The sequence below is a fragment of the Rhinatrema bivittatum genome, chromosome 5 (assembly GCF_901001135.1).
Source record: "Rhinatrema bivittatum chromosome 5, aRhiBiv1.1, whole genome shotgun sequence".
Lineage (NCBI taxonomy): Eukaryota > Metazoa > Chordata > Amphibia > Gymnophiona > Rhinatrematidae > Rhinatrema > Rhinatrema bivittatum.
This window is the reverse complement of record NC_042619.1, coordinates 306,607,742-306,634,188: the sequence shown is the minus strand read 5'-3', so window position 1 is coordinate 306,634,188 and position 26,447 is coordinate 306,607,742. Positions and strand designations below refer to the sequence as shown.

The 26,447-nt window shown below is 46.4% G+C and overlaps 1 protein-coding gene across 12 annotated transcripts in view; it reads left to right on the top strand.

The window, feature by feature from the left end:
* Positions 1-26,447, top strand: part of PAX8 (paired box 8) — a 103,893-nt gene that overhangs the window by 20,326 nt on the left and 57,120 nt on the right. For 11 of the 12 annotated variants that reach the window (XM_029604260.1, XM_029604254.1, XM_029604253.1 and 8 more), the window contains exon 3: positions 5,760-5,804. The exons of the other annotated variant lie outside the window; for it this stretch is intronic. In XM_029604260.1, the coding sequence (XP_029460120.1) occupies positions 5,760-5,804 (45 nt within the window). The remainder of the gene's footprint in view (positions 1-5,759; positions 5,805-26,447) is intronic. 12 annotated transcript variants of the gene reach the window in all.

Sequence of the window (26,447 nt, the reverse complement as noted above, 5' to 3'; positions counted from 1 at the left end):
CCCTGTAACGACTCTGAATATTTCTCAGGCTGCACCGATTTAAAAGAAAAAGAAGAAAAAAAAAAAAGAACCAATCCAGTTTTCTCCGGGACCCCTGCAGTTTACTGGAACTGAGTGCCCGAGACCGTCATGTGACGGGTGCCTGTGTTTGTGTTAGTGTGACGCAGTCCTTCCCTGGGTGAAGTTATGTGAGAGGTGTGGCGGGTCTGGCACCAGGGTTCCTAGGCTCTGGACAAAATGTTCCCCAGGTGCCCTGCAGAGCAGCCCCTGAGTACAATAAAGGGGGAGCGTCACTCGCTGACTCAGAGTCATGGGGTACGGAAAACAAGTCGCCGTGTAAGACAGCGTGAAAATAGGCCTCTGTGTTTTTCTGCGTGCTGGGCACTGCGGTTTGCGTGGGCACGTCCACCTGTGTGTGTTTTTATTTTTGTGTGTGTGTGTGCATGCTTTATGTATGTGTGGTGTGATGTGTGTCTCCTATGCAGGGCCCTCGGAAGGGGTGGGTGGGATGGGCAGCCGCCCATGGCCTGGTATGAACTGGGGGTGCCAGTGCTCCAGGCCACGGACCCCCTCCTGCATGTATCCCCTGTACCCCACTTCGAATGCAATCAGAAGTGTGTGTTTAAAATAAAATAAATGGATGGGGGGGGGGGGGGGGGGATGTGTGTGTCTGTGCAGATCAGGCAGTAAATCTGTGTGAATGATTTACGTGAAGAAGCCTGGACTTTCCTGTTCTGTTTTTCAGCTGAGGCTCTAAAAGATACTGCGCCAGTTGTCTTTAGCTGGTGGATTCACCATTTGTGAGGCAATTTCATCACTTGTTTAAGGCAGGACAATTTGTAGGTCGGATAACAGAGAGAATTATACAGAGATGTTAGTGTCCATGAACTTATGGAAACTAAATTCCTTCTCACAGAAGATCTCTCTCAGAGCTGCAGAAACATCTGAAGACAGGACCTGTGAGACCCTCAAAGATCCCGTGTATATATATATATATATATATATATATATATATATATATATATATATATATATATATATATATATATATATATATATATATATATATATATATATATATATATATATATATATGGATTTGACCTTTTTATTGGTACCTCACGGGCATACATATATCGCATCAGAGAACAGGGGCAGCACAGGTAATGGCTGTGCAAGCTTCTCCACGCCCCACCCCCCAGCACACATGCACACATACACACACACACATATGCACACACACACAGGCACACACACACACTCGCACATATACAAACACACATATGCACACACACACACACTCGCACATATACACACGCACACTCATATGCACACACACACATATACACATATACACATGCACATATACAAACACACATATGCACACACACACACACGCGCACATATACAAACACACATATGCACACACACACACACGCGCACATATACAAACACACATATGCACACACACACACACGCGCACATATACACACGCACACTCATATGCACGCACACACTGCCCCACCACAGAACAGATACAGCACAGGCAGCGGCCGTGCCAGCGACTCCACCCCGCACCCCCTCCCACCGTTGTCCCAGCACGGGCAGCGGCTGCGCGAGCATCCCACAACCTTGCAATGCACATTTTGCCTTTCACTTGCGACTCCCTCACAACTTTTCTTGCCTTTACCGCAGAGCTCTGCCGTCCTGTCCAGTGCGCCTTAATCTGGCCCTCTGATTAGAAAGAAGGAAGGTCAGACAGAGCTTCTTACGAAACCAGTGGCGTGGAAGCAGGAAGGGCCAGCGGACCAGGGCCCTCTACTCCCTGCCTCCCCCCCCAAACTTACCACAGTCTTACCTTCCCCCCAAACTATCACCTCCTCCTCTCACACCCGCCAGGGCGGCCAACTGTCAGTAAAAAAAAATAACAAACCGAAAAAGCCACATGTCCATGAAAATAATTTCACGTTGTCTCTGCCGCTGTGGGCTCGGGATTGGGAGAACTGCGCCTCGGGACCCAAAGGGGGTGAATCTCGGCATAGCAAGTCCAGCCGGGCGCAACATGGCCACAGTAAAATCTGTGTCCATAACAAAAATTACAAAAAAAAAAATGCAGTGTCGGTAAAAATCGGACAGAGGGTCAGTAAAGAGCATTTTCATGAGTTGGCAACTCTGACACCAGGGCGGGTTGTCACTGCCTCTCCCCAGGAGCCCATGGCTCCTGAAAGGAGGTGCAGTGGGCCCGGCAGCGCTGGTAGCAGGGGGGGGGGGGACTCTGAACCCACGTACGAGGTCCCCATGCGGGAGGCAGGGCCTGTGAGCGTGCGTGGACTCTGAGGCCCGCTGCCCGCTGCTCACTGCCACCGGGGCCCTGCTGCAGAGTTACAGGAGCCATGAAGTACGGGGGGAGGAGAGCGTCGAAGGGGAACCATGAGGCATGATGAGGTCTGGGGGGGGGGGGGGAGGGTGCAGGGGACAAGAGAGAGAAGGGGGGTGCCCTGAGGTTCTGTGGGGAGGAGTGAGCCGTGAGACATGATGACATCATGGCGAGTCCTGCCCATGCCTGTTCATTACCCTCTGGTCTTTGCCCCCCCAGTTTTTATAAAGGTTCCAACACCCTTGGCAGGAATTACAATGAGGGTAAAACCAAGACTGGCTCGGCCTGTCCCTGGTCACAGGGAGTCATCTGCATAGCTGTTAATGAACTCTCTAATATAGATTTTTTTTCTTTTCTTGTCCTCTTCTTTGCAAAAGTAATCCAATCGGTGATCAGTGTCCTAGATATTGTTTATATTAAGGAATCATACATTTGTGTACGATTACTTTTTAAAAGTCCTCTAAAGACAAGCCAGAAATTAGACTCTTAATATCCTTCCAGGGGCTGTTAGAGCTGTGCTGGAGACTTTTTTTTTTTTTTATAAGGAATTTTTAAATGGTTTCTTTTTCACTATGGATTAGTAGATTTTATTGGCGATGCCCAACATATCACGTGGACTCGCAGGAGGTGACAATGCGGGGAGTCTGCAGCAAAAAATGCAGAAGGCAGGAATTGAAATTACCAGAGGAGACTCCAGCGAAATACAGAACCCAGGGCTGAAAATGCTGGAGGAGACACCGGCAAAATGCCAGACTCGGGGACTGAAAATATCAGAGGATACGCCTGCAAAATGCAGATCCGTAAATGCTGGAGGAGACTCCAGCAAAGTGCAGATAAAATTAGCAGAGGAGACTGCAGGAGCAGGGGGCTGGCTGAAAAGGCCAGAGGTAAAGGAGCTGGTAAAGGGCACTTCTGTTCTGAGGCTGAGAAGAGGTTTACATGCAAGCTCTTTAGACTCTGAAGGGTCTTCTCTCCAGTGGTGGCAGGGACTGCCTTAGCCTGGAAGGTTTGTCTCTTAAAACATGGCAGCCCAAGGAAGGCTTCATCCCTGCTCATCTACTAGATAGACAGATAAAAACACAGATAAATACGTATGTACACGCAGACAGACATGTCATCTGAGGAAGGGAGATGCATGGCCTTGAAAACGTATGGACCTCGATATCTTTTCTGAAGAGTCCAGATTTCTCCAGCCCCAATGTGGCCGCTAAAATGTGCAACCCAAAAAAATCAGAGTAAAAGCAGGTCTGTGAAACTTGCCCCTATGAAAGTAACACAGGTTGGCTCAGCGCAGGTTTCAGAGCAGCACTGCAGCATCGTCAAGGCTTCGGCCTGGCCTAAGAGATATCGCAGGCTTCATAAGAAGCCGAGCCCTCTTTATTCCTAGTGCTGTATGTCTGACATCTTTTATCTACATTAAGATTCACTATTTTTATTTATTTAAAAAAAATGTATGACCCGCACGTTATGATACAATTCATGGCGGCTTACACTTGATACATAAAGTCATAAAAATAAAAGTTATACCAAAAAGAGACATTTAAAGGGGATAAACCCCCCAAAGATTCACTGCCCTGGGGACACCCATGGCTGTCAGCCAATGAGAAAAGATACATTTTTAATGCCTTTTTAAAAGGCTTCGGTGAAAAATATACTGAGCGTCTTATTCAAAAAGGCCTTACCCCCATTCTCTGCCTATGGAAACTATCTTTACTGAATACGACCCAAAGGCCTCTGAAGCTTACATGGGGAGGGCTGGTGGAGGTGCAGGAGGGAGGGTCTGCAGGGGCAGCTGGCAGGCAGGATGGGGGAGAAAGGTCTTTAACCACCCACAAGTACCACGGCAGGGAAAGCTACCAACTCTCGCATCCCTGGAAGTTCAAGACGGGGCAAGGGCAAACTCAGTGCGGCAGGAGAGCCCTCCCCTCCATATCTGCTTCACTGTGTGTGAGATATTTATTTTTACTTAAATGATCTCAGTTTCTGTCTCATTGACCAGCAGGACAGGATGGGGCATGCTTTGCAGAGACAGGGGGACCTGCCAGGGCTGTACAGAGAAGCACCAGTGACTTTATCCATCACCAGGCATCGGACAGGGATGAAGGAATGTCAGGGATGGGACCTCTGGTAGTGGAACCAGTTTCAGGCAGTTCTGATGCTCACCTCAAATTTCTAAACACTGCTCATCACACAGCAGGTACAACTGGAAATGGGCGAGTGGGGAGGCAGAGGCAGTGCAAGTTTGACCCTCATGCATGCAACCGGACTTCAAAACACGTACAGCATTAGCAGTGCCAGATTCTCTCTCTCATACATACACACACACACTGCTCCACCACAGAAGAGATACAGTACAGGCTTCCCTCACACACACACACACACACACACACACACTGCCCCACCAAGAACAGGTATAGTTCAGGCAGCTACCATGCAAGCTTCACACACATTGCCCCACCACAGAAGAGATACAGTATAGGCAGCCACAGTGCAAGCTTCCTACATACATACACACACACACTTCTCCTACCACTGAAAAGGGACATCTTGAACAGTAGCAGTGCAGGCTTCCCACACACACACACACTGCCCCTCCAAGAACAGGTACAGCACAGGCCACAGCACTGCAAGCTTTCCTTGCACATTAATACACTCAATACTTGTTACAGAGGTCAGTAAAAGAGGAAATCCTGTATCATCATGCACGGATGCTCTAACCTTTTTTGATAATAATGTTGTATTTGGTAAACTTTTGAAGTTGTAAATACATAGGAAGCTCAAGAATGATAAAAAAAAAAAAGAGGCTTTGTGGAATGATTTGATGTGTGACATTCTCTTACAATACAGACATTTCAGCTATGTCTTGGTCCAGCTAACTGTCTCGGTATCTCTATTGTATACCTATCGCTATCTGTGTGTGTCTCTACGCACAGAGATATAAAGGAGGAGCATGGTAAGGGGACTAAACGAAGAGACATGTTCTGAGTTCAGACAGAGCAGGGCTGGGGACTCAGGACTAGATTCCTCTTGGGATACAGTGAGATCACATCATGTTCTCTCACTTCTGATCCATTTTATAAACATGGCAACATCTGCAACTGTCACCCCCCCACTTCTCACCTGAGTGAACTTTGCTGATACTTAAATTAATACGGTTGAGTTTCCATCCTGAAGATGGCTGCATGTCCGGTTTCTCAAGCTTATGTTTGGGGATAGAATTTGCACAGTAGGTGCTGTGGAAGACTATTGTGACCCCCTCTATGGGTGATTTTTCAGGGGGGGGGGGTGGCGGGGGTGTTCATAGCTTTTATTTTTCTTAACATGTTTTAGCTTAGCTTGGAGAATACTCTTTCCGTGTTTTTAATTGGGGTCTTTATTGCAGATATTAGACTGTTTGGGTCGGTACATCGGGACACGTTTGAAAACGGTATGTATGTTCCGGGAACAACTAAAGGTTACGTTTGGAAAGGGGAAGTTTAAACACAGCAGCAAGGTTTGAAGTAAATGTTACCCTCTGTAAACTGTGTAATGTTTCAGAAGTACAAAGAGTCACCCAAAATCATTCGCAGATGTTACTGCTAAGCCATTCCTTGGAGCAGACATGAACAAAAGTATCAGGAATGACATCAAACCCACACACACCAAATGGACCAATTGGGTACCAGTGTGGACATGTGATATCACCAGTGATGTTCTAACAAACATGGCTGCTTGCAGGGATCTATGGAAGCTGAAAGTATCCTATAGAGGCATGGATGATAAAAGCTGCTCTGTAAACATGATTTCATCAGTTACTGTCTGAGTGTTGCTTTCCTGTGATTTTCAGCTCACATCTGCTTTCTATAATGGTTAAAATCTGCCTTTCACATTCAGTTACTGCAGAATGAGAATGGAGCAGAACGCTAGGGATGTGATTCTTTTGTAACTGATGTAATCAGACAATCAGGTTTCATGGATAGGCAATGGCTGTACTAATGACAAAAGCTGTAGGAAGTGTCCTGAGCTTTCTATTCCATGTTCATGATGATTATAAATCACCTTGAGGTTGTGTGTAGAGGAGGTAATCCAGATGTCAAAATAAATAAAAGTTTGGTCTACAGCCACCGAGTGTGTGAAAATGTGAATTTAGGGGACTGTTCTGATTTATGTGTCCCAGGTAACCCTGTCCTCACCCTAGCGCTGCAGGCCTCTAGCTCTGAGCATTGTTCTCAGGACAGTGCACTGACCCCCCAGGGAAGTGTGGATTTACTGCCCGAGACTCCGTAGAACCATGTATCACGTGTCCTGGGACAGCCAGGGTTCTGCACCGGAACAAATGTCCCCGTTCCTAGCACAGAGCCTGTGAGTTTCACTTGATGTAAGCTGTACCATAGAGGACTTTTTGTTTGCTTTGAGATTTTGCAGTATCATGTTTTCGCAATTACAGATCATTAGGTAAAATATCTCAAATAATGGGAGGGGTTTCTACTTATAGTCTTGGAAAATGATTAAATAACCTGTTTTTAATACACACTGACACCCAGACATAAATTCTCCAAAACACACACATATGACTCATATGCCTGGTTACACTCAGATCCAGTCATGTACATAGACTCACCAATACACACAGACATGCACTCTCAGCTCACACATTCAGAATTACCGACACAGACGCTTCACTCCTTTCCCCACACAACCAAATATACAAACTCACCAGTACACAAACACGCACACCCACACTGTCACTGATACATACACAGTCAACAGTATGTATAACTATTCTTATGTAGGAACAGAAATAGTTAACCTCCACACACACACACAACCACATACTGAGACAGCTGCATACACACAGAGACACTGATACCATACCACTTGCCCACACACGGACTCATCAGTACTTGCACTCACTCTGATACACAAAGAAACGGGATAGGGAGGATCATATTGTTGGGGGATGGAGGGACCGAATCGGCACCCAGAGCATTTAGAGGTGCACTTCCCCAATACTTCTGCCCCCAAACTATGTCTATGGGCTGAAGTCTCTCTCCACTCTCCCTGAGAGAAACCAGGGGCAGCTTTGGGATAGGCCAGACCCTCGCTGAGCTCACTCTAAGAGAAATCAGGGAGCATCCTGAACCCTTGCCAAGCTCACCCTGAGAGAAGTCAAGAGCAGCATGGGGATAGCTTGGACCCTTTCTGACCACCCTGAGAGAAATCAGGTAGAGCTATGGGACAGGTCAAGCCTTTCCACAATCTCTGAATCCTGGCAGAACACTGAAAAGTAAAAGCTAGCATGGCATTTACTTGTAGTTTCTTCAGTAAGAGAAAACCTCATCAAAACAAAATGTGATTATTAGTCCAAGTGGACTAACATGGCAACCACACTACTTATTCCCAACTCTGAAATTTATATTTTTTTCTGCTTAAAACTATAACTTTTAATTTCACTTTTCTGTTTTTCCCCCTTAAGGCTCCTACTGGCCATACATATTATCTCTTCTAATCAGAAGAGACCTGTCCCCCAGCCAGCTCCTCATTCTTCCATAAAATGTAGTGGGGGGAGGAATCTCTGGGGCAGCACTGGGAGGTGGTGGCGTTAATGTTTTAAAGGGGCAGGTTAGCACAGCCAGAACTGGTTTCTTTTGGTTACCTTGGCCATCTTCATGGGAGATGATCTGGGGTGGATGCTATGTGGTGCTCTGTGCAATTTTTGCATTAGAATGTAACTTTAAAAGAAAATCAGCCAAGCCCTGTGTAATATTAGAAAATCTGGAGTGGCAACAAGGCATCTTCTACTTGAACCTGGGCCAACGTCAGCATATTCAGTCTTGCTATCTACGGGAGCTAGCCTTGACCAATATTGCCATGAAAACACAGAAACAGAGAAAAGTGACGGCAGAAAAACACTGTATGGCCTATCTAGATTGCCCATCCACCCAATTAATTTAGTCTTACAATTCCTGTCTCCCCATCAGAGATCCCCTGATTTATCCCATGCTTTTTTGTCTCCATCACCTCCATTGGGAGTATCATGGGAACTGACGGCAGATAAAGATCAAGTGGTCCATCTAGTCTGCCCAGCAAGTTGTTTATGGTGGTAACTGCTGCTCTGTGCAGGTTGCCCCCATGCCTTCTGTTAAGGGTAGTAATTGCACTTTGTGCATGCCGAAATGTTACACCCAAAGTTAACATACGTGTTCCATGCATCTACAACTCGTTCTGTAAAGAAATATTTCCTAAGATTAATCCTAAATCCGCCCCCTTTCACATCATCCTATGACCCCTCATTCTAGAGCCTCCATTCTGTTGAAAGAGGCTTGCCTCCTGTTCATGGATACCTTGGAGGTATTTAAATGTCTCTATCATATCACTCCTATCTCGCCTTTCCTCTACATGTTTAGGTCTTTAATTCTGTCCCTATTTTAGTAGCCACCCTCTGGAATGACGCCATCCTGTTTATATCCTTTTGAAGGTGCGGTCTCCAGAATTATACACAGTATTCCAAGTGAGGTCTCACCAAGGACCTATATAGGGGCAGTACCACTTCTTTTTTTTGGTGACCATTTCTCTCCCTATTCAGCCAAACATCTTTTTGACTTTTGCCATCACTTTATTCACCTATTTGGCTACCTTAAGATCATCAGAGATACTATCACCCCTAGATCCAACTCTTCTTTTATGCTAAGAAGAATTTCACCCCTAATACTGTCCCTCTCCCTTGGGTTTTTGCATCCTAAATGCATAACTCTGCATTTTGTTTAGCATTAAATCTTGGCTGCCAGATTGGTTGGTTCCTGCTGTGTGTGATGTCATTTGCAACATTATGACCCATGTGGGCAAATCAGATATTAGTTTGTGATGTCATTTGCAGCACTATTTCAGAAATAGCTGCTTCCAGGGGTACAGGAGAATCAAAGAACTTCATTAATGGTGGGGAGAGACTAGGCAAGAGCATAAGCACTGACAAGTAAGATATAAAACAGTAAGACAGACCAAGAAAGAATTTGAGAAGTAAAAGCTACTAATACAATCTTTTTCAAAGTCAGGAAGAAGTGGGTAAAAATTGGCTTGTGATGCTAGAAAATTTGTAGAAATCTTTTGTAAGAATTCTTATATCTTGGTTCTGATGCTGAGATTAATAAAGAGAATTAAAATAAAAAAAACCCCAAAACTTTTTCAAGTACATTCAAAGCAAAAACCCTGTGAGGGAATCAGTTGGGCTACTTGATGACTGAGGGGTAAAAGAGATGCTCAAAGAGGACAAGGACATAGCAGAAATATTGAATTAATTTTTTGCCTCTGTCTTTACTATGGAGGATGTTGAGAACATACCCTCACCTGAAACATTCTTTCAGATGATTCTGAGCAATTAAAACAAATCTCTGTGACAAGGATGTAATAGAACAAACTGATAAACTAAAGAGTGACAAATCACCAGGACCAGATGGTATCCACTCCAGAGTCCTAAAAGAATTCAAACATGAAATTGCAAACATGTTGACATCTATAATCTATCATTTAAAACAGACACAATACCTGAAGATTGAAGGATGGCTAACATGATTAAAGTTGCCAATTTTCTACTGTCAAATTTCTGAACACTCAAAGATGCTGTTTAATATCTTCACACCTACCACTTTTATTGCCACTCCACCATTAGATAAGGAGGACCCAACTAGTCTGCCCAGTTTACTTCCTGCTACAGTACCACAGGCCTCAACTGATCTCTGATTTTCCCCTCACTTTCTTGCAATTATTGATCCCCTGTACTTGTTCTGTGCTTTCTTGAATTGTTGTTGTTTTTGCCTCTGGGAGGTCGTTCCATGCATCCATCACCCTTTCTACTTTAATCCTGAGTCTATCCCGTCAGAGTCTCATATCATGACCACTAGTTCTCAAACTTCTTTACTCTATAAAAGATTTATTTATTTTTTTTAACCATCCCAGGGCCAAACTCCTGTTCTGTAAAATTGCTAGGTGTCTGATTAAATTGTGGATGGAAGTCTGTGTAAGTGACACAAAATAAATGTGTGCAACACAAACTGAATATAGGTTATCCATCAAAGTGCACAATCTAGAATAAAATCGCAAGGGAGAAGGGGATGCTAAGCTGCGGCTGGAGGGCTGTAATCAGGACATTTCCAAAACATTTTAGCCCTCCCTCTCTTATCCATTCAGTACCCCAAAAATCCCACAGTCCAAAAAAAAAAAAAAAAAAAAGGCGGGATAGCTGGTAACCCTAAATGTGATACCAATTTTTAAAAAAAGGCACCGGGGTGATCTGGAAAATTAAACACTGTTGAGTCTGACATCAGTACCAAGCAAAATAGTAGAAGTTATTCTTAAAAGCAAACATTATTGGACAAATAATCATGGCATAATGGGGAGAGTCAAGCTGGTTTTAGAAAAAGGGAAGAGTCGCCTTACAAATCTGTTAGATGTTTTGGAATAAGCATGCAGATAAAGGTGAGCGGTTGATGTAGTGTACTTGGATTTTCAGAAGGTGTTCGACCAAGTCCCTCGTGAGAGACTCCGTACCACCCCAGAAAGGACAATTAAAAATGTATGGGAACGGGAGGCAGTGCCCTGTTGTGGACTGGTAACTGGTTAAAAGCCAGGAAACGGAGGGGTAGGACTAAATGGTCAGTTTTCCGAATGGTGAAGGGTTGTTGGAGTACCAGAGATCGCTACTGGGACCTGTGCTGTTTAGCATATTCATCAATAATCTGGAAAAGGGAATGACAAGTGATGCAAAATGATTGAAACTTGTTAAAGCAGCAGCAGATTGTGAGGTACTGCAGAGGGACCGTGTGAGACCAGGAGACTCGGCTTCTGAAGGGCAGATGTAAATTTAATGCTGAAGAGATGCACGTGGGGGAAAAATAATCCCAACTCAGTGTACATGATGCAGGGCTCTGTGTTAGGAATCACCACCCCAGAAAGGACCTTGGAGTCCTTGTGAACAATACATGGAAATCCTCGGCTCAGTGTACAGCACCGGTCAAAAAGGCAAATAGAATATTAGGAACGATCCAAAAAGGAATGGAGAATGAAATGGAAAATATCATAGTGCCTGGGTATCGAGCCATGGTGTGACTGCACCTTGAGTACCGTATACAGTTTTGGGAGCCACATCTCAAAAAAGACAGTGGAACTAGAAAAAGTACAGAAGAGGGTGACAGAAGTGACAAAGGAACTGCTCTCCTATGATAGGCTATGCAGGTTAGGGCTTTTCAGCCTTGAAAAGAGATGGCTGACAGGGGGCATGAGAGATGAAATGGATAAATAAAGGACAGTTATTTTCCTCTGTGTGTAGAATCAGGGTTGCCAACCGGCTCCAGATTTTCAGGACAGGTTGATCCAGTCCTGGTTTTACTTCCCTGCATGCAGGTACTTATAGTCTTGATTTTCTGAGGGAATGCAATAGGGAAATCAGAATAAGTCCCAGCATGCAATGGGGTAAAACCAGGACTGGATCAACCTGTCCTGAAAATCTGGAGCTGGTTGGCAACCCTACAAAAGAAACTAAAACAAGGGCTACTCCACGAAACTAACAACCAGCAGATTTAAAACAAATGGTAGAAAATGCTTTTTTACTCAGCACACAATCAAACTGTGGAATCTGTTGCCAGAAGACATGGTCAAGGCAACTAGCATAGCAGGGTTTAAAAGAGGCTTTGACAAGTTCCTGCAGGAAAAGTCAATAAAACATTATTAGCCAGGCAGACTAAAGAAAGCTATTGCTATCCCTGCGAGTGAGTAACAGGAAATCGATCTGCTTTATGGGATCTGCCAGGCACTTGTGACCTGGACTGGCCACTGACAGAGAAAAGATGCTGGGCTCAGTGGACCTTGAATTGATCCAGCATGGCATGTGTTATGATGGTATGAAAAGACAACTTTGACATCATGCATAAGTGGATGAAATTGTTTTTCTGATGGTAAAATTATCTGTCTAGATGTCCCAAGTAGCTCATGCTTGACCTCTCTATGACTATACAGTGCAAAGCTGAGGATTGTACAGGGGGAAAAAAATGTTGTTTTGGCTTTTTTTTTTTTTTAGATTTTGGGGGTTCCCCCATACCCTGGGTATTGTTTAGTTTAATTTTATTTTGTTTCTGTAGCTTGTAGAAATGAAATAAACATTTAAAAAAAAAACAAACCCCAAAACAAAATGGGGCCTCCTCAGGCCCTCCACACCCCATCTCTCCCACCCTTCAAAAATTGCCAGGGCCAAGAACCTCCTCAGTCCCCCCTGTTTCCAATCCATGAGGGGTCTCATCAACACAGCCGGCCTGATGCAAGGGCCAGGTCGAGAGGCCAAGTTCCGATGCCAAGGCCTCAGCCTCGGCCTAGGCCCAGGAAATGCTAGCCTCTTGTACAGCCAAAGCTTTCTCATGCCAATATATGATTGTAGGGACAACTCGCATGCCAACTGCCTCAGAAGCCACTAGGTTCTCCTTGTATGTGTGTGTGTGTGTCTGTGAGGGGAGTTGTCTCTCCTCTTCTGGGTGTGTTTCGGTCAGCTGCATGTCTGTGAGGGAGTTGTCTAGCCTCCTACGTCTGTGTTTCTATGAGCTGTCCATCCCTCTGTGTGTATATCTGTCTATCTGACTGTGAGGGAGTGTCTAGCCTCCTTCTTTTTGTTTCTATGAGTTGTCTGCCATTCTTTGCCAGTATGAGAGAGGGAAAATTGTCTGTTCTATGTGGCCTTTTGAGGGAGTTCTCTATATCCCTTTCAGTACCTGTGAGAGATGTCTGTCTATCTCTGCATTTTTAGGGGTGTCAGTGAGAGAGTTCTCTGACCCTGCGCAATTGTGAGTGAGTTGCCTTCTGCCGGTGAGTTGTCTCTCCCCTGTGAGTGAGTAGTGCCCGTGAGTAAGTAGCCTTTCCCCCTGGGAGGGAGTCCGTGGCAGAACCTATATACAGATGCAGCGCCCAGGTGTGCTTTACAGGAAGTCTTTTCCAGGTTGCTTCAGAAAGATCCCTCTGACCTTTCGCCGCTGCTTCTAAAGACAATCTATTCTTCTTCAAGTTCTTGTGATCTTTGGGCCTGCTGTGGAATTCGGACAAGCTTCAGTAACCTACCTCCCACCTCTTTTTAACTCCCCCAACCACCCCCTCGCTGTCTCATTTCCTGGCTGTGGACACTGAGGTTCTAAATAGAAAGAAAGAAAGAGAAAAAAAAAACCAGAAGACAAGGGGTTAAGTTAAAGGCAAACCAGGTTTGGGATCAGTGATTTTGGAGAGGAGTGTGTGTGTGCGCCTGAATCCACTGTGTGTGGAGGTGCCGGTGATGAAACGGCATGGCGCAGAAGGGCAGAAAAGAAAAAAAAGCACTTTAATAAGAGAGAAGGGGAGTGAAGCCATTAAGAAGACAAAGAGGAAATGAGGGTAAAGTGGAGGAAAGGCAAATCTAATATCAACTAGGGAGAAATAAATGGAGATTAGGGGGAACAAATTAGCTTTAATGGGCTGGAATTCTAATACAAGAATAACAGCAGAATTGAACATGCCTGGGAGGGGAGATGGAATGGAGCCCCACAGCACGGTAATCAGGCCAGCTATTAACGGGGCCTGGAAAAAGAAACATAGTGAGGGCAACAGGGGGATGGAGGAGGGGGGGGGGGGGTGTAAGGAAAAGAGAGAGAACAGGGGCACATAGGAATAACAAAAAAACAGAAGAAAGGAGCAAAAAGGAGGGCAGGTAGGGAGACAGAGCCGAGATGTGGCCCAGTTTCAAGAGGCAGACCTCGAGTGGCCACCTCACCCGGGGCAACCTGAGCAGACAGAGCCAGCCCTAATTTTGACACCCCCCGGCCTATGCAGGGAGACATTTTATTCTGGGAAAACAACTTCCAGCATGCGACGAAGCCAAACCAGGACTGTTTCAGCCTCTCCAGCTTGCCCTTCCCTAGGAGACTCCCCCCCCCCCCCCCCAACAATGATGGTCTCCTTCCCCACACTGGGTCACCTTCGTATCCCAGCTGGGTGGGAAAGGAAATAAAAGGGAAACCAAAGAGAGACAGAAGAGAAGGAGGAGCACCAAAAACCAGAAAGAGAAAGCTCGGAGGAAAACGGTTGCATTTGTACAAGTCTGGTAATAGCAGTCAGCTTCAGACTGTGTTACTGTCCAGCCGCTCACCTCTCAGAGGTGCCTGGAGGAATTGATACAGGGAAAATGCGTCCTAGAAAAACAGCTTTATTTATTCATTATTTCAATTTCTTAGATGCTTACATCCAAATGAAACATAAAATTCCAATAATATGCCATGCATAAAAGAAACCAATAAAGCATGTAATCAAACAAAATAGCAGATCAAGAAATAAATATCAAAACATAAATTAAAATTCTGATATTATACTAAGAATCAGATTAATCAGCATTTGTCATTATCTGAAAGGATTAAAATTCATTCTAAAACTGCCATTCTAAAAAAAAAACCAAAACAAAACAACAAGCTTTAGATTGTTCAGAAAAACTCAGATAGTCCTGCATCAGTCTAAGCTCTCTAGGGAGCGAGGTCCACAAATATAGAGCAACGTAAAAGAATGCCCTCTTCCTAGTGAAAGCTAAATTGGCTTCTGCCAAAGGAGGAGCATCTAAGATTGTAAAATTCTCTGGGGGAGATAGGTCTTTTATTTTCTCTTTCCGATACTGAGGACCTGCACCATGTATCACTTTATGTGCAATAGTCAAGATCTTAAAATTCACTCAGAATCAGATTAGTAACCAATGAAGAAATTTCAAGGAGGAGGAAGTGTCATCTGAAATAAGATAAAAGACAAATCAAACAGCAACACACATCCCAGCGAAGTTACTAAGGGAAAAGAAGTCACAAGGGGGCAGAAGGATCTCCTGGAGAGAGAATGTCTTACAGGCCGATGCAATATCGTCTGCGTAAAAAAATTGGACATCCAAACTGGACGCACATTTTTTTTGAACGTGTGCACATCCAACTTTCCTGGGCACTCGATGTGATGCGCAAATGATCTGCAGTGCTAAAAGGGACACGCAATGGATAATTTGTAGAGATGTGCATTCGTTTTTGACAAATTGGAAAATTTCAACGAAATTGTCCCAATTCGGCATGTTTCAGGGAGCCCGAAAAAGATCGGGATTTTCCCGTTTTTTTGCAAAAATTTGTTTTTCTGATTAGTGCGCACTAACGGGAGTCAGTGCGCGCTAACAAAAACTAACAATCTAACGGTTTTTGTTAGTGCGCGCTAACGGGAAATTAGCGCGCACTAACAGGGAGTTAGCACGCACTAACTAAAAATCAATTTTTCGCAAAAAAAAGACCCGAACCGAAAAAACCCGACATTTTCCATGGCAGCCGAAAAACGAAGAACGATACGAACACAAAAAATGATGCACATCTCTAATAATTTCTGCGTCCCTAGCGTTCTGCATCAGGCGCCCAGGAGAATTGGCTGTGCGTCCACAACAGCCTGGCCCGAGTTCCCTCCAACACCCCCCCCCCCCCCCCCCCCCGGCAGGGCTGTTCCTGATTGGTCCTTTTCACTGACAAGTGTCAGTGGAAAGGACCAATCCCTTTCAGGACAGCCTTTCACTGATATGTGATAGTGAATGAACCAATCAGCAGTAAGTGAAGCAGTGAAATTAATATTAAGTGCCCTGTGTATGCAGGTTACTAAAATGGACGCTCAATTTATAAGTATCCGTTTTATCCCGCAGCAGCTAATTTACTGGCACAATACGCATGCACAATATAAACAGCCCTGAGTGTGTATATTGTACATGTATAGTGTGCGACCTGATACATTTTTTTTTAATGTTTTTCTGTGATTCCTCCTACTTAGTGTCATCGCGTTCTTGTTTTTAAGTTGAGCCCTTGACACGTGGGAAGACTTTACACCTGCTCCAGGCAGGTGTAAAATTTGACTGGTTAAAAAGTGTGCCAAGGGCACACGGGGATTTATTTGCATCGCGGGGTAATAGCTAATAGCACTTATCACATGTAAATTCCATCTAGATGAGTTTGGACCCGTGTTTTGCATGCGCTGATCCCTTAATTGCATTGGGGGTTATGGATGCATGTCCAAAATGCACATCCAAGCGCTTGTTACCCCGCGTACTAGGCTTAGCACACGATATTGCATCAGCCTGTTAGTGTCAGGTGGAGCAGCATCTGTTCTCAGAAATCATAACCCTGCACACACCCTGAGAGATGAGAGAGCAATGCAGGACCTACAGAAGCCTCACCCAATGCAGGAGAAAGAGAGGAGTGCAGACCTGCAGGACCCTCAATCAGTGCAGGAGAGAGAGAGAGAGAGAGCAGTGTAAGACCCTCTCAGGGCCGGAAACAAGAGGGGAACAGGGGCCTGTGGATCCTTCGCTTGGTGCAGGAGAAAAAGAGAGCAGTTCAGGGCCTGCAGGACCCTCACTCGGTGCAAGAGAGACAGCTGGCAGTGAGACCTGGCCACTGATTGATTGATTGCTTTGCACTATTCTCTGGCTCTTCTTTCACCTCTGATGCGTCAGGATCACCTGGAAGTGCTGCAGTAGCAGGGAACACAGCGAAGGCGATTGGGGTAGGACAAGCTCAGCTGGTGCACAGCCATTTCAGTTCTGGAGTAAATCAGGGTCTTTCTGAGCTGGTGATACATTTTAATAGGACCAACAAAAAAAGATGTAGGACAAAGGCCATCTGCTTTGGAGGCCAAACAGGTCTCACACTTCTGAAGACAGGATCAATGTGCTTTTGGAAGCTCAGGTATCACTGCCTCCAAAGAATCCAGAAGAGCTCGACTCCTGTTGCCTCATTTTCTGAATTTCATACTCCATCTGATAAAGCTCAGCAGGTTTCCCTAATGGCGATGTGTTGAATGGGGCTCCTGAGGTTCTTGGGAGCCCCTCATTAAATGATTTGATGAGAACAGAGAATGTGAGGACCAGTGGAGCAGAACTGGTGAGATCCCCTTGATGAGAATCTGGATGCATGTCATTGTCCCCAAGATTTCATGGGACCCTAATGGGGGTGAACACCTGAGATTACTTCTCTGTCTGGGGCATCCGCAATCATTCCCTCAGTGGGACCAGAAGCTGAAGAAGAGAGAGCTGTCATTCCAGCTGAGAGTAATGCAGCACGGCATGGAAGAGTCTGTGCCGATGTCGTGGAAGGGCAGGCCTCGGGTGTGACAGAGCAGAGTGTGGCTCTCAGTACTGGAAGAGCAGGGAGTGCTGAAGGGGAGGAGTGAGGTGCACTGCTAGAGCTGCGTGTGGCTCTCAGTACTGGAATAGCAGGGAGAGCTGAAGGGGAGGAGTGAGGTGCACTGCTAGAGCTGCGTGTGGCTCTCAGTACTGGAATAGCAGGGAGTGCTGAAGGGGAGGAGTGAGGTGCACTACTAGAGCTGCGTGTGGCTCTCAGTACTGGAATAGCAGGGAGAGCTGAAGGGGAGGAGTGAGGTGCACTGCTAGAGCTGCGTGTGGCTCTCAGTACTGGAATAGCAGGGAGTGCTGAAGGGGAGGAGTGAGGTGCACTGCTAGAGCTGCGTGTGGCTCTCAGTACTGGAATAGCAGGGAGTGCTGAAGGGGAGGAGTGAGGTGCACTGCTAGAGCTGCGTGTGGCTCTCAGTACTGGAATAGCAGGGAGTGCTGAAGGGGAGGAGTGAGGTGCACTGCTAGAGCTGCGTGTGGCTCTCAGTACTGGAATAGCAGGGAGTGCTGAAGGGGAGGAGTGAGGTGCACTGCTAGAGCTGCGTGTGGCTCTCAGTACTGGAATAGCAGGGAGTGCTGAAGGGGAGGAGTGAGGTGCACTGCTAGAGCTGCGTGTGGCTCTCAGTACTGGAATAGCAGGGAGTGCTGAAGGGGAGGAGTGAGGTGCACTGCTAGAGCTGCGTGTGGCTCTCAGTACTGGAATAGCAGGGAGTGCTGAAGGGGAGGAGTGAGGTGCACTGCTAGAGCTGCGTGTGGCTCTCAGTACTGGAATAGCAGGGAGTGCTGAAGGGGAGGAGTGAGGTGCACTGCTAGAGCTGCGTGTGGCTCTCAGTACTGGAATAGCAGGGAGTGCTGAAGGGGAGGAGTGAGGTGCACTGCTAGAGCTGCGTGTGGCTCTCAGTACTGGAATAGCAGGGAGTGCTGAAGGGGAGGAGTGAGGTGCACTGCTAGAGCTGCGTGTGGCTCTCAGTACTGGAATAGCAGGGAGTGCTGAAGGGGAGGAGTGAGGTGCACTGCTAGAGCTGCGTGTGGCTCTCAGTACTGGAATAGCAGGGAGTGCTGAAGGGGAGGAGTGAGGTGCACTGCTAGAGCTGCGTGTGGCTCTCAGTACTGGAATAGCAGGGAGTGCTGAAGGGGAGGAGTGAGGTGCACTGCTAGAGCTGCGTGTGGCTCTCAGTACTGGAATAGCAGGGAGTGCTGAAGGGGAGGAGTGAGGTGCACTGCTAGAGCTGCGTGTGGCTCTCAGTACTGGAATAGCAGGGAGTGCTGAAGGGGAGGAGTGAGGTGCACTGCTAGAGCTGCGTGTGGCTCTCAGTACTGGAATAGCAGGGAGAGCTGAAGGGGAGGAGTGAGGTGCACTGCTAGAGCTGCGTGTGGCTCTCAGTACTGGAATAGCAGGGAGTGCTGAAGGGGAGGAGTGAGGTGCACTGCTAGAGCTGCGTGTGGCTCTCAGTACTGGAATAGCAGGGAGTGCTGAAGGGGAGGAGTGAGGTGCACTGCTAGAGCTGCGTGTGGCTCTCAGTACTGGAATAGCAGGGAGTGCTGAAGGGGAGGAGTGAGGTGCACTGCTAGAGCTGCGTGTGGCTCTCAGTACTGGAATAGCAGGGAGTGCTGAAGGGGAGGAGTGAGGTGCACTGCTAGAGCTGCGTGTGGCTCTCAGTACTGGAATAGCAGGGAGTGCTGAAGGGGAGGAGTGAGGTGCACTGCTAGAGCTGCGTGTGGCTCTCAGTACTGGAATAGCAGGGAGAGCTGAAGGGGAGGAGTGAGGTGCACTGCTAGAGCTGCGTGTGGCTCTCAGTACTGGAATAGCAGGGAGTGCTGAAGGGGAGGAGTGAGGTGCACTGCTAGAGCTGCGTGTGGCTCTCAGTACTGGAATAGCAGGGAGAGCTGAAGGGGAGGAGTGAGGTGCACTGCTAGAGCTGCGTGTGGCTCTCAGTACTGGAATAGCAGGGAGTGCTGAAGGGGAGGAGTGAGGTGCACTGCTAGAGCTGCTTGTGGCTCTCAGTACTGGAATAGCAGGGAGTGCTGAAGGGGAGGAGTGAGGTGCACTGCTAGAGCTGCGTGTGGCTCTCAGTACTGGAATAGCAGGGAGTGCTGAAGGGGAGGAGTGAGGTGCACTGCTAGAGCTGCGTGTGGCTCTCAGTACTGGAATAGCAGGGAGTGCTGAAGGGGAGGAGTGAGGTGCACTGCTAGAGCTGCGTGTGGCTCTCAGTACTGGAATAGCAGGGAGTGCTGAAGGGGAGGAGTGAGGTGCACTGCTAGAGCTGCGTGTGGCTCTCAGTACTGGAATAGCAGGGAGAGCTGAAGGGGAGGAGTGAGGTGCACTGCTAGAGCTGCGTGTGGCTCTCAGTACTGGAATAGCAGGGAGTGCTGAAGGGGAGGAGTGAGGTGCACTGCTAGAGCTGCGTGTGGCTCTCAGTACTGGAATAGCAGGGAGTGCTGAAGGGGAGGAGTGAGGTGCACTGCTAGAGCTGCGTGTGGCTCTCAGTACTGGAATAGCAGGGAGAGCTGAAGGGGAGGAGTGAGGTGCACTGCTAGAGCTGCGTGTGGCTCTCAGTACTGGAATAGCAGGGAGTGCTGAAGGGGAGGAGTGAGGTGCACTGCTAGAGCTGCGTGTGGCTCTCAGTACTGGAATAGCAGGGAGTGCTGAAGGGGAGGAGTGAGGTGCACTGCTAGAGCTGCGTGTGGCTCTCAGTACTGGAATAGCAGGGAGTGCTGAAGGGGAGGAGTGAGGTGCACTGCTAGAGCTGCGTGTGGCTCTCAGTACTGGAATAGCAGGGAGAGCTGAAGGGGAGGAGTGAGGTGCACTGCTAGAGCTGCGTGTGGCTCTCAGTACTGGAATAGCAGGGAGAGCTGAAGGGGAGGAGTGAGGTGCACTGCTAGAGCTGCGTGTGGCTCTCAGTACTGGAATAGCAGGGAGTGCTGAAGGGGAGGAGTGAGGTGCACTGCTAGAGCTGCGTGTGGCTCTCAGTACTGGAATAGCAGGGAGAGCTGAAGGGGGGGAGTGAGGTGCACTGCTAGAGCTGCGTGTGGCTCTCAGTACTGGAATAGCAGGGAGAGCTGAAGGGGAGGAGTGAGGTGCACTGCTAGAGCTGCGTGTGGCTCTCAGTACTGGAATAGCAGGGAGTGCTGAAGGGGAGGAGTGAGGTGCACTGCTAGAGCTGCGTGTGGCTCTCAGTACTGGAATAGCAGGGAGTGCTGAAGGGGAGGAGTGAGGTGCACTGCTAGAGCTGCGTGTGGCTCTCAGTACTGGAATAGCAGCTTCAGAGGAGAAGTGGAAAGCTCCCATTTCCCTAAGCCCTGCTTCCACTGTCCCCCCTGATCCTACTCCCACCAGGCTCCTCCACCTCCCAGCCTTCCCATTCTCATTCTGAAAAAAAACAAACTGTAAAACGAAAAACTCACTATCTTTCCTGTTTTGAGTGACCCAGCCCATGCCACCATCCTTCTGGCAGTTCTCTCATGGTCTGCACACAAGATTGCGGGGTTCACATGAGAAATGGAGGAGATCCTGCCAGCATTGTTTTACTTCCCTCAGATAATGACTGTTGGCACTAGACTCCATAGGATAGGATTATTGATGTCTCATACGCAGATATTGGACAGCAGGATACAGGTCTCCTTTATTCTCTCACACGGACACCGAACAGCAGGATCCACGTTTCCTTCACTGCTACACATGGACACAGAAGAGCAGGACACGTAGGTCTCCTTTATTCTCATTCACGGACACTGAACAGCAGGATCCACGTTTCCTTCTCTGCTACACACGGACACAGAAGAGCAAGTCACGCAGGTCTCCTTTATTCTCATACACGGACACCGAACAGCAGGATCCATGTTTCCTTCACTGCTACAAATGGACACAGAAGAGCAGGACACGTAGGTCTCCTTTATTCTCATTCACGGACACTGAACAGCAGGATCCACGTTTCCTTCTCTGCTACACACGGACACAGAAGAGCAGGACACGTAGGTTTATTTTATTCTTTCAAAACTGAAAACAGATTAACACCGCTGCTGCAAGTTAAATGTAACTAATAGTATTGCATTAAAATATACTTTTGTCAGTTAAATGCTGCAGTCTTGGACTGCCAACGAGACTGTGCAAATAAGTTTCACAGATATGTCTAGTGTGTCTGCAGTCACAAAATCACTCCACCCTGGGGTGCCAGCTGACTCCCACAGGCTGATCTAGTCCTGGTTTTGCCCCACTGGAAAAGTAGGAACGTTTCCTTGGATCGGCCTGTTCGGTTGACCTGGGGTGAGGTGGCATCCCTAGCCATAAGGTGGCACTATTTAGACAGCAGTGGGGGTAAGGACGGGGGCCACCTCTGGAGGGAGGAGTTAACATTCCAGAGGGGTGACTGTCTTTTCTTTTGGTATTAGAGGGTTCAGAGGGGGCTTTGATATTTTTGGTGTGGGAGTGCATTGGAGTCGTTTGTATCTGGAGGAGGAAGCGAGAATGGAATCAGAAGCTGGTAAATCAGGTCTCTTTTATTAAATGGCCGGCATGTTAACATTTAACACCATCTTATGATAGTTGTTAAATTTACTGGGCCCCCTACAGATTCTGTAAATTTGCCAATTCTTTGTGCATAGTGTGCTAATAGCTAATGGCCTCATTATTACCTTATTTGCATGTTTTTAATGCACATGTGCTGTCTTCTTAGCATGCATGTGCATTTCTGACCTAGCATGGATTTTCACCCAAGTAAACTATTAGAGATCAATATTTAAAACATCTAGAATGGATATTCAGCAGGAAAATCATCCCGTTGAGTATCCCCAATTAAAGTTATCCGGCTGCCATTAGCCGGATAACATTTAAACGTAACCAGCTTTCTTTTGAATATCATTAGTTAGCTCTTAAGTTATCCAGCCCCCTGGAAGTGTAATCCACAAGCTTCCAATCTTGCTCCCATAGCAATATAGAAAGCGCCATGTACAGGTTGCAGTCACTGTGTGCCGCGATCTGGGCTGAAGAATGGCAAAATTAAAGGTACCAGGAGGGTGGGAGGAGGAGAAGAGAAGCCCACAGAGAGGTGTTTAAGATTTGGAGTGGGCGGGGGAGAGGGGAAGGCCAGTGCCAGACCAATCCAATTTTTAATTGCAGCAGTCCCCATAGAGGGATTTGGAGGGTTGGAATGCTCGGTGTTGTAGGGCCAGTTGCTATAGCCTGGAAGTGGGGGTCGCTATCATTTGGGCTGCTATGCTCACGAGGTAGGTTTTTGGGTTTTTTTTGGTACTGCAATGCTTCTTAACTAGTTATATTCTTTTGAATAAGGCTGGTTAAGGCAACAATTATCTGGCGATATGAAAGCTGGAAAATTTTAGACCTGCTCTCAAGTACGTCTTGAGTTAGCCAATTTGGCTAACTCCAAATATCAAAGTTAGCCAAATAATGTATTCGGCTAACTCAACCCTGTCCCAGAATGCTCCTTTCTTATTCATCTAAATTGTAGTCCAATAATGACTTATCCAGCTACTTTTTAGCTGGCTAAGCAAGGGGGATATTCAAAACTTGCCATTTAGATGGATAACTTGTGAGTTATGCAGCCATATAGCTTTGATTATTAATCTCTTACGGGCCGATACAGTAAATTCCGCGGGAGAACGAGCGTACGCGCTAATTTCTGAAAGTAAAATGTACAGCTTGGCTGCAAATTTTCCTTTCTGAATCGTGCGGGAATACCTAATAGGGCCATCAACATGCATTTGCATGTTGTGGGCACTATTAGGTTCGGGGGGTTGGACACGCATTTTCGACCCCCTTACTGAATAAGGGGTAACGCTAGCACGTCAAACACGCGTCCAATTACTGTATCGGCCTGTTAGTGATTAGCCCTTTAGTTAACATGATAGCAGGTGTTAATGACTTGGCTCCTCAGGCTTGCTCTACTTTCATAGCTCCTATCTCAGTGCTTTCTGGGGCTTTCCTTTTTAAAGGGAGTGGAGGACCACAAGAACCAGAATGCACTGGGAGATGAGTAAAAAAGTTTGCAGTACCTTAAAATGCCACTCTTTAACTTGGGTAAATTAAACACTGCTATTTTCATGAGGGCCAGTAGTTATTGTGGGGTCCATATTTAAAAGCCATGTGAATGGATAACGCACAAGTTATTCGTCTAAATGGTAAATGTGGCATATTCATCCCCTTATCCAAATAAAAAAGGGGTGTTTCAGGGACATTCCTGGTAGGGTTTGACTAATCCGGTTAAGCTAGCTGAATATCAGGTATACCTGGCAGGTCTAAAGTTATTCGGCCTCATGTGGCCAGATAAGGTGCTACTTAACTGGATACCTTGAAAGATATCCAGCTTAAGTAGCACTAGCATTATCAAACCAAAGAGAGAATCAAAAGGCCAGTCTCCTCCGTCCCCTCTCAAAGCTTAATACAAAGGCCATCAGGCTGTACTTTCCTGCTCCCCCACCCACAAGGATAAGAGGCCTACCCCCTATCCTTCTGACCCTTCCCAGTCCTCTCCCTATATCTTTTTGATCCAATGCAGAAGTGAAGGATCCTCTGTCCCGCTCTCGGTGCCTCCAGTGCTGCTCTGACACAGGTAGCACTGGAAGCATAAACTTCAACATAAGCTTAACCAGATATCTTGAAAGATATCTGGTTAAGTAGCACATTATCTGGCCACACAAGGCCGATTATCTAAAAACCTGCCCAACTATATTCAAATATGGTCGGTTAGGTTTTTTGTTATCTAGCTATATATATCTGGATAAATTTAGGCCGGTTTATTCAGTGGGACTTTTCTCCTATTCAATATATGGGATAAGTTATCCGACTAACTTTGGCCGGATAACCTGTCCACCAACCACCCTCAGTGTTACTAGAAGGATGGGCTGAATCTAGCCTGGTTTCATCCCATTCTCTCTATGGACTAGTAGTTCCAGTTTAAGAGCCACAAGTCCATGACTACAGTGAAGCAAAACCAGAGCTGGTTCAGCCCCTCTCTGCAAAACCACTTGGTAACCCTTAGCTTCTTCATATAGAAGTGTTAAGTAGTAGTAATAGCAGGGCTTAATTTGTAGACAAAAAGGAAATATAACCGTGCAGGGGGATGAGTTGTGTGGTGCCAGGGCCATGTATGAACTTTCTCTCTCTCACAAACACATACCCAAACATACTCCTCACACTCTTAACATGCTTGATGAACACTGGTAGGTGAAGGACTTCTGGGGATTGGGAATGCAGGATCACTGGGGTAAGGAGGAGCCAGCAGATAGAATGCGGGCTCTTCTTTTCCCTCCTCCTTCCTGCTCTGGTGATCCTGATCCTGCATCCCCAGACCTCTCCCACCCCCCCCCCCCATAAATTCCCCAGTGGTCCTTGTTCCCCCTCTCCCCCAATGCTCCTAAAGCCTCTAAGTCTAATCCCCTATCCCCAGGGCCGGCAGAAGCACTAGGCGAGCTAGGATTTAGTGCACGAGGTAACAGGGTTGGAAGCAGTTGGCAACAGTGATCACAACATGATCAGATTTGACTTAACCGGAGGAAGGACACTAAAGAAATCTACTGTAACAGCATTTAACTTTCAGAAAGGTGACTATAATCAAATGAGGAAAATGTTTAGGAAACACCTGAAAGGAGCAGCTGAAAAGGTTAAGAGTTTAGACCAGGCTTGGAAGGTTTTTTAAAAATCCCAACTAGGAAGCCCAGACCAGATGTATTCCACACATTAGAAAAGGTGAAAGGAAGGATAAATGATTACCGGTATGGTTAAAAGGTGAGGTGAGAGAGGCTTTAATAGATAAAAGGACATCTTTCAAGTAATGGAAAAGGGATCCGAATGAAGAAAACAGGAAACAGCATAAGCACTGGCAGGTCAGATGCAAAGCATTGATAAGGAAGGCAGAGAGAGAATTTGCTGTGGAAGCTATAACTCATAATAAAAGCTTTTACAGATACATTCAAAGTAAAAAAACCTGCAAGGGAGTCATTTGGACCATTAGATGTTCAAGGGGTAAAAGGGGCACTTAGGAATGACAAAGCCAAAGCAGAGAGACTAAATGAATGCTTTGGTCTTCACTGAGGAAGATGTAAGAGAGATACCCATGCCAGAAATGATATCCAAAGATGATGATTCAGAGGAAATGAAACAAATCTCAGTGAACCTGGAAGATGTACTAGAGCAAACTGACAAACTAAAGAGTAGCAAATAACCTGCACCAGATGGTATACATCCCAGTGTGCTGAAAGAAATGAAAAATGAAATTGCGGACCTGCTATTGAAAATGTATAAATTATCAGTAACATCATCTATGGTCCCTGAAGACTGGAGGGTTGCCAATGTAACACCAATTTTTAAAAAGGGATCAAGGGTGATCCAGAAAATTACAGACCAGTGAGTCTGATGTTTGTGTAAGGCAAAATGGTAGAAACTTTAATAAAGAACAAAAATGCTGAACATACACATAGGCATAGTTTAATGGGGCAAGGCCAACATGGAATTAGCCAAGGGTAGTCTTACCTCACCAATCTGCTACTTTTTCAAGGGTATAAAGATACATATGGATAAAGGTGAGCCACTTGATATAGTGTATCTGGATTTCCAGAAAGCATTTGTCAAAGGCCCTCATGAGAGGAAATTAAAAAGTCATGGGATAAGTGGCAGTATCCTATTGTGGATAGTAAACTGGTTAAATGATAGAAAACAGAGAGTAGGGCTAAATGGTAAATTTTTTCAATGGGAAAAGGTGAATAGTGGAGTGCCCCAGGGATCTGTTCTGGGTCCGCTGCTTTTTAATATATTTATAAACGACCTAGAAACGGGAACAACAAGTGAGGTGATTAAATTTGCCTAAGATACCAAATTTTTCAAAGTTGTTAAGTTGCAAGAGGACTTACTTAAGAACATAAGAACATGCCATACTGGGTCAGACCAAGGGT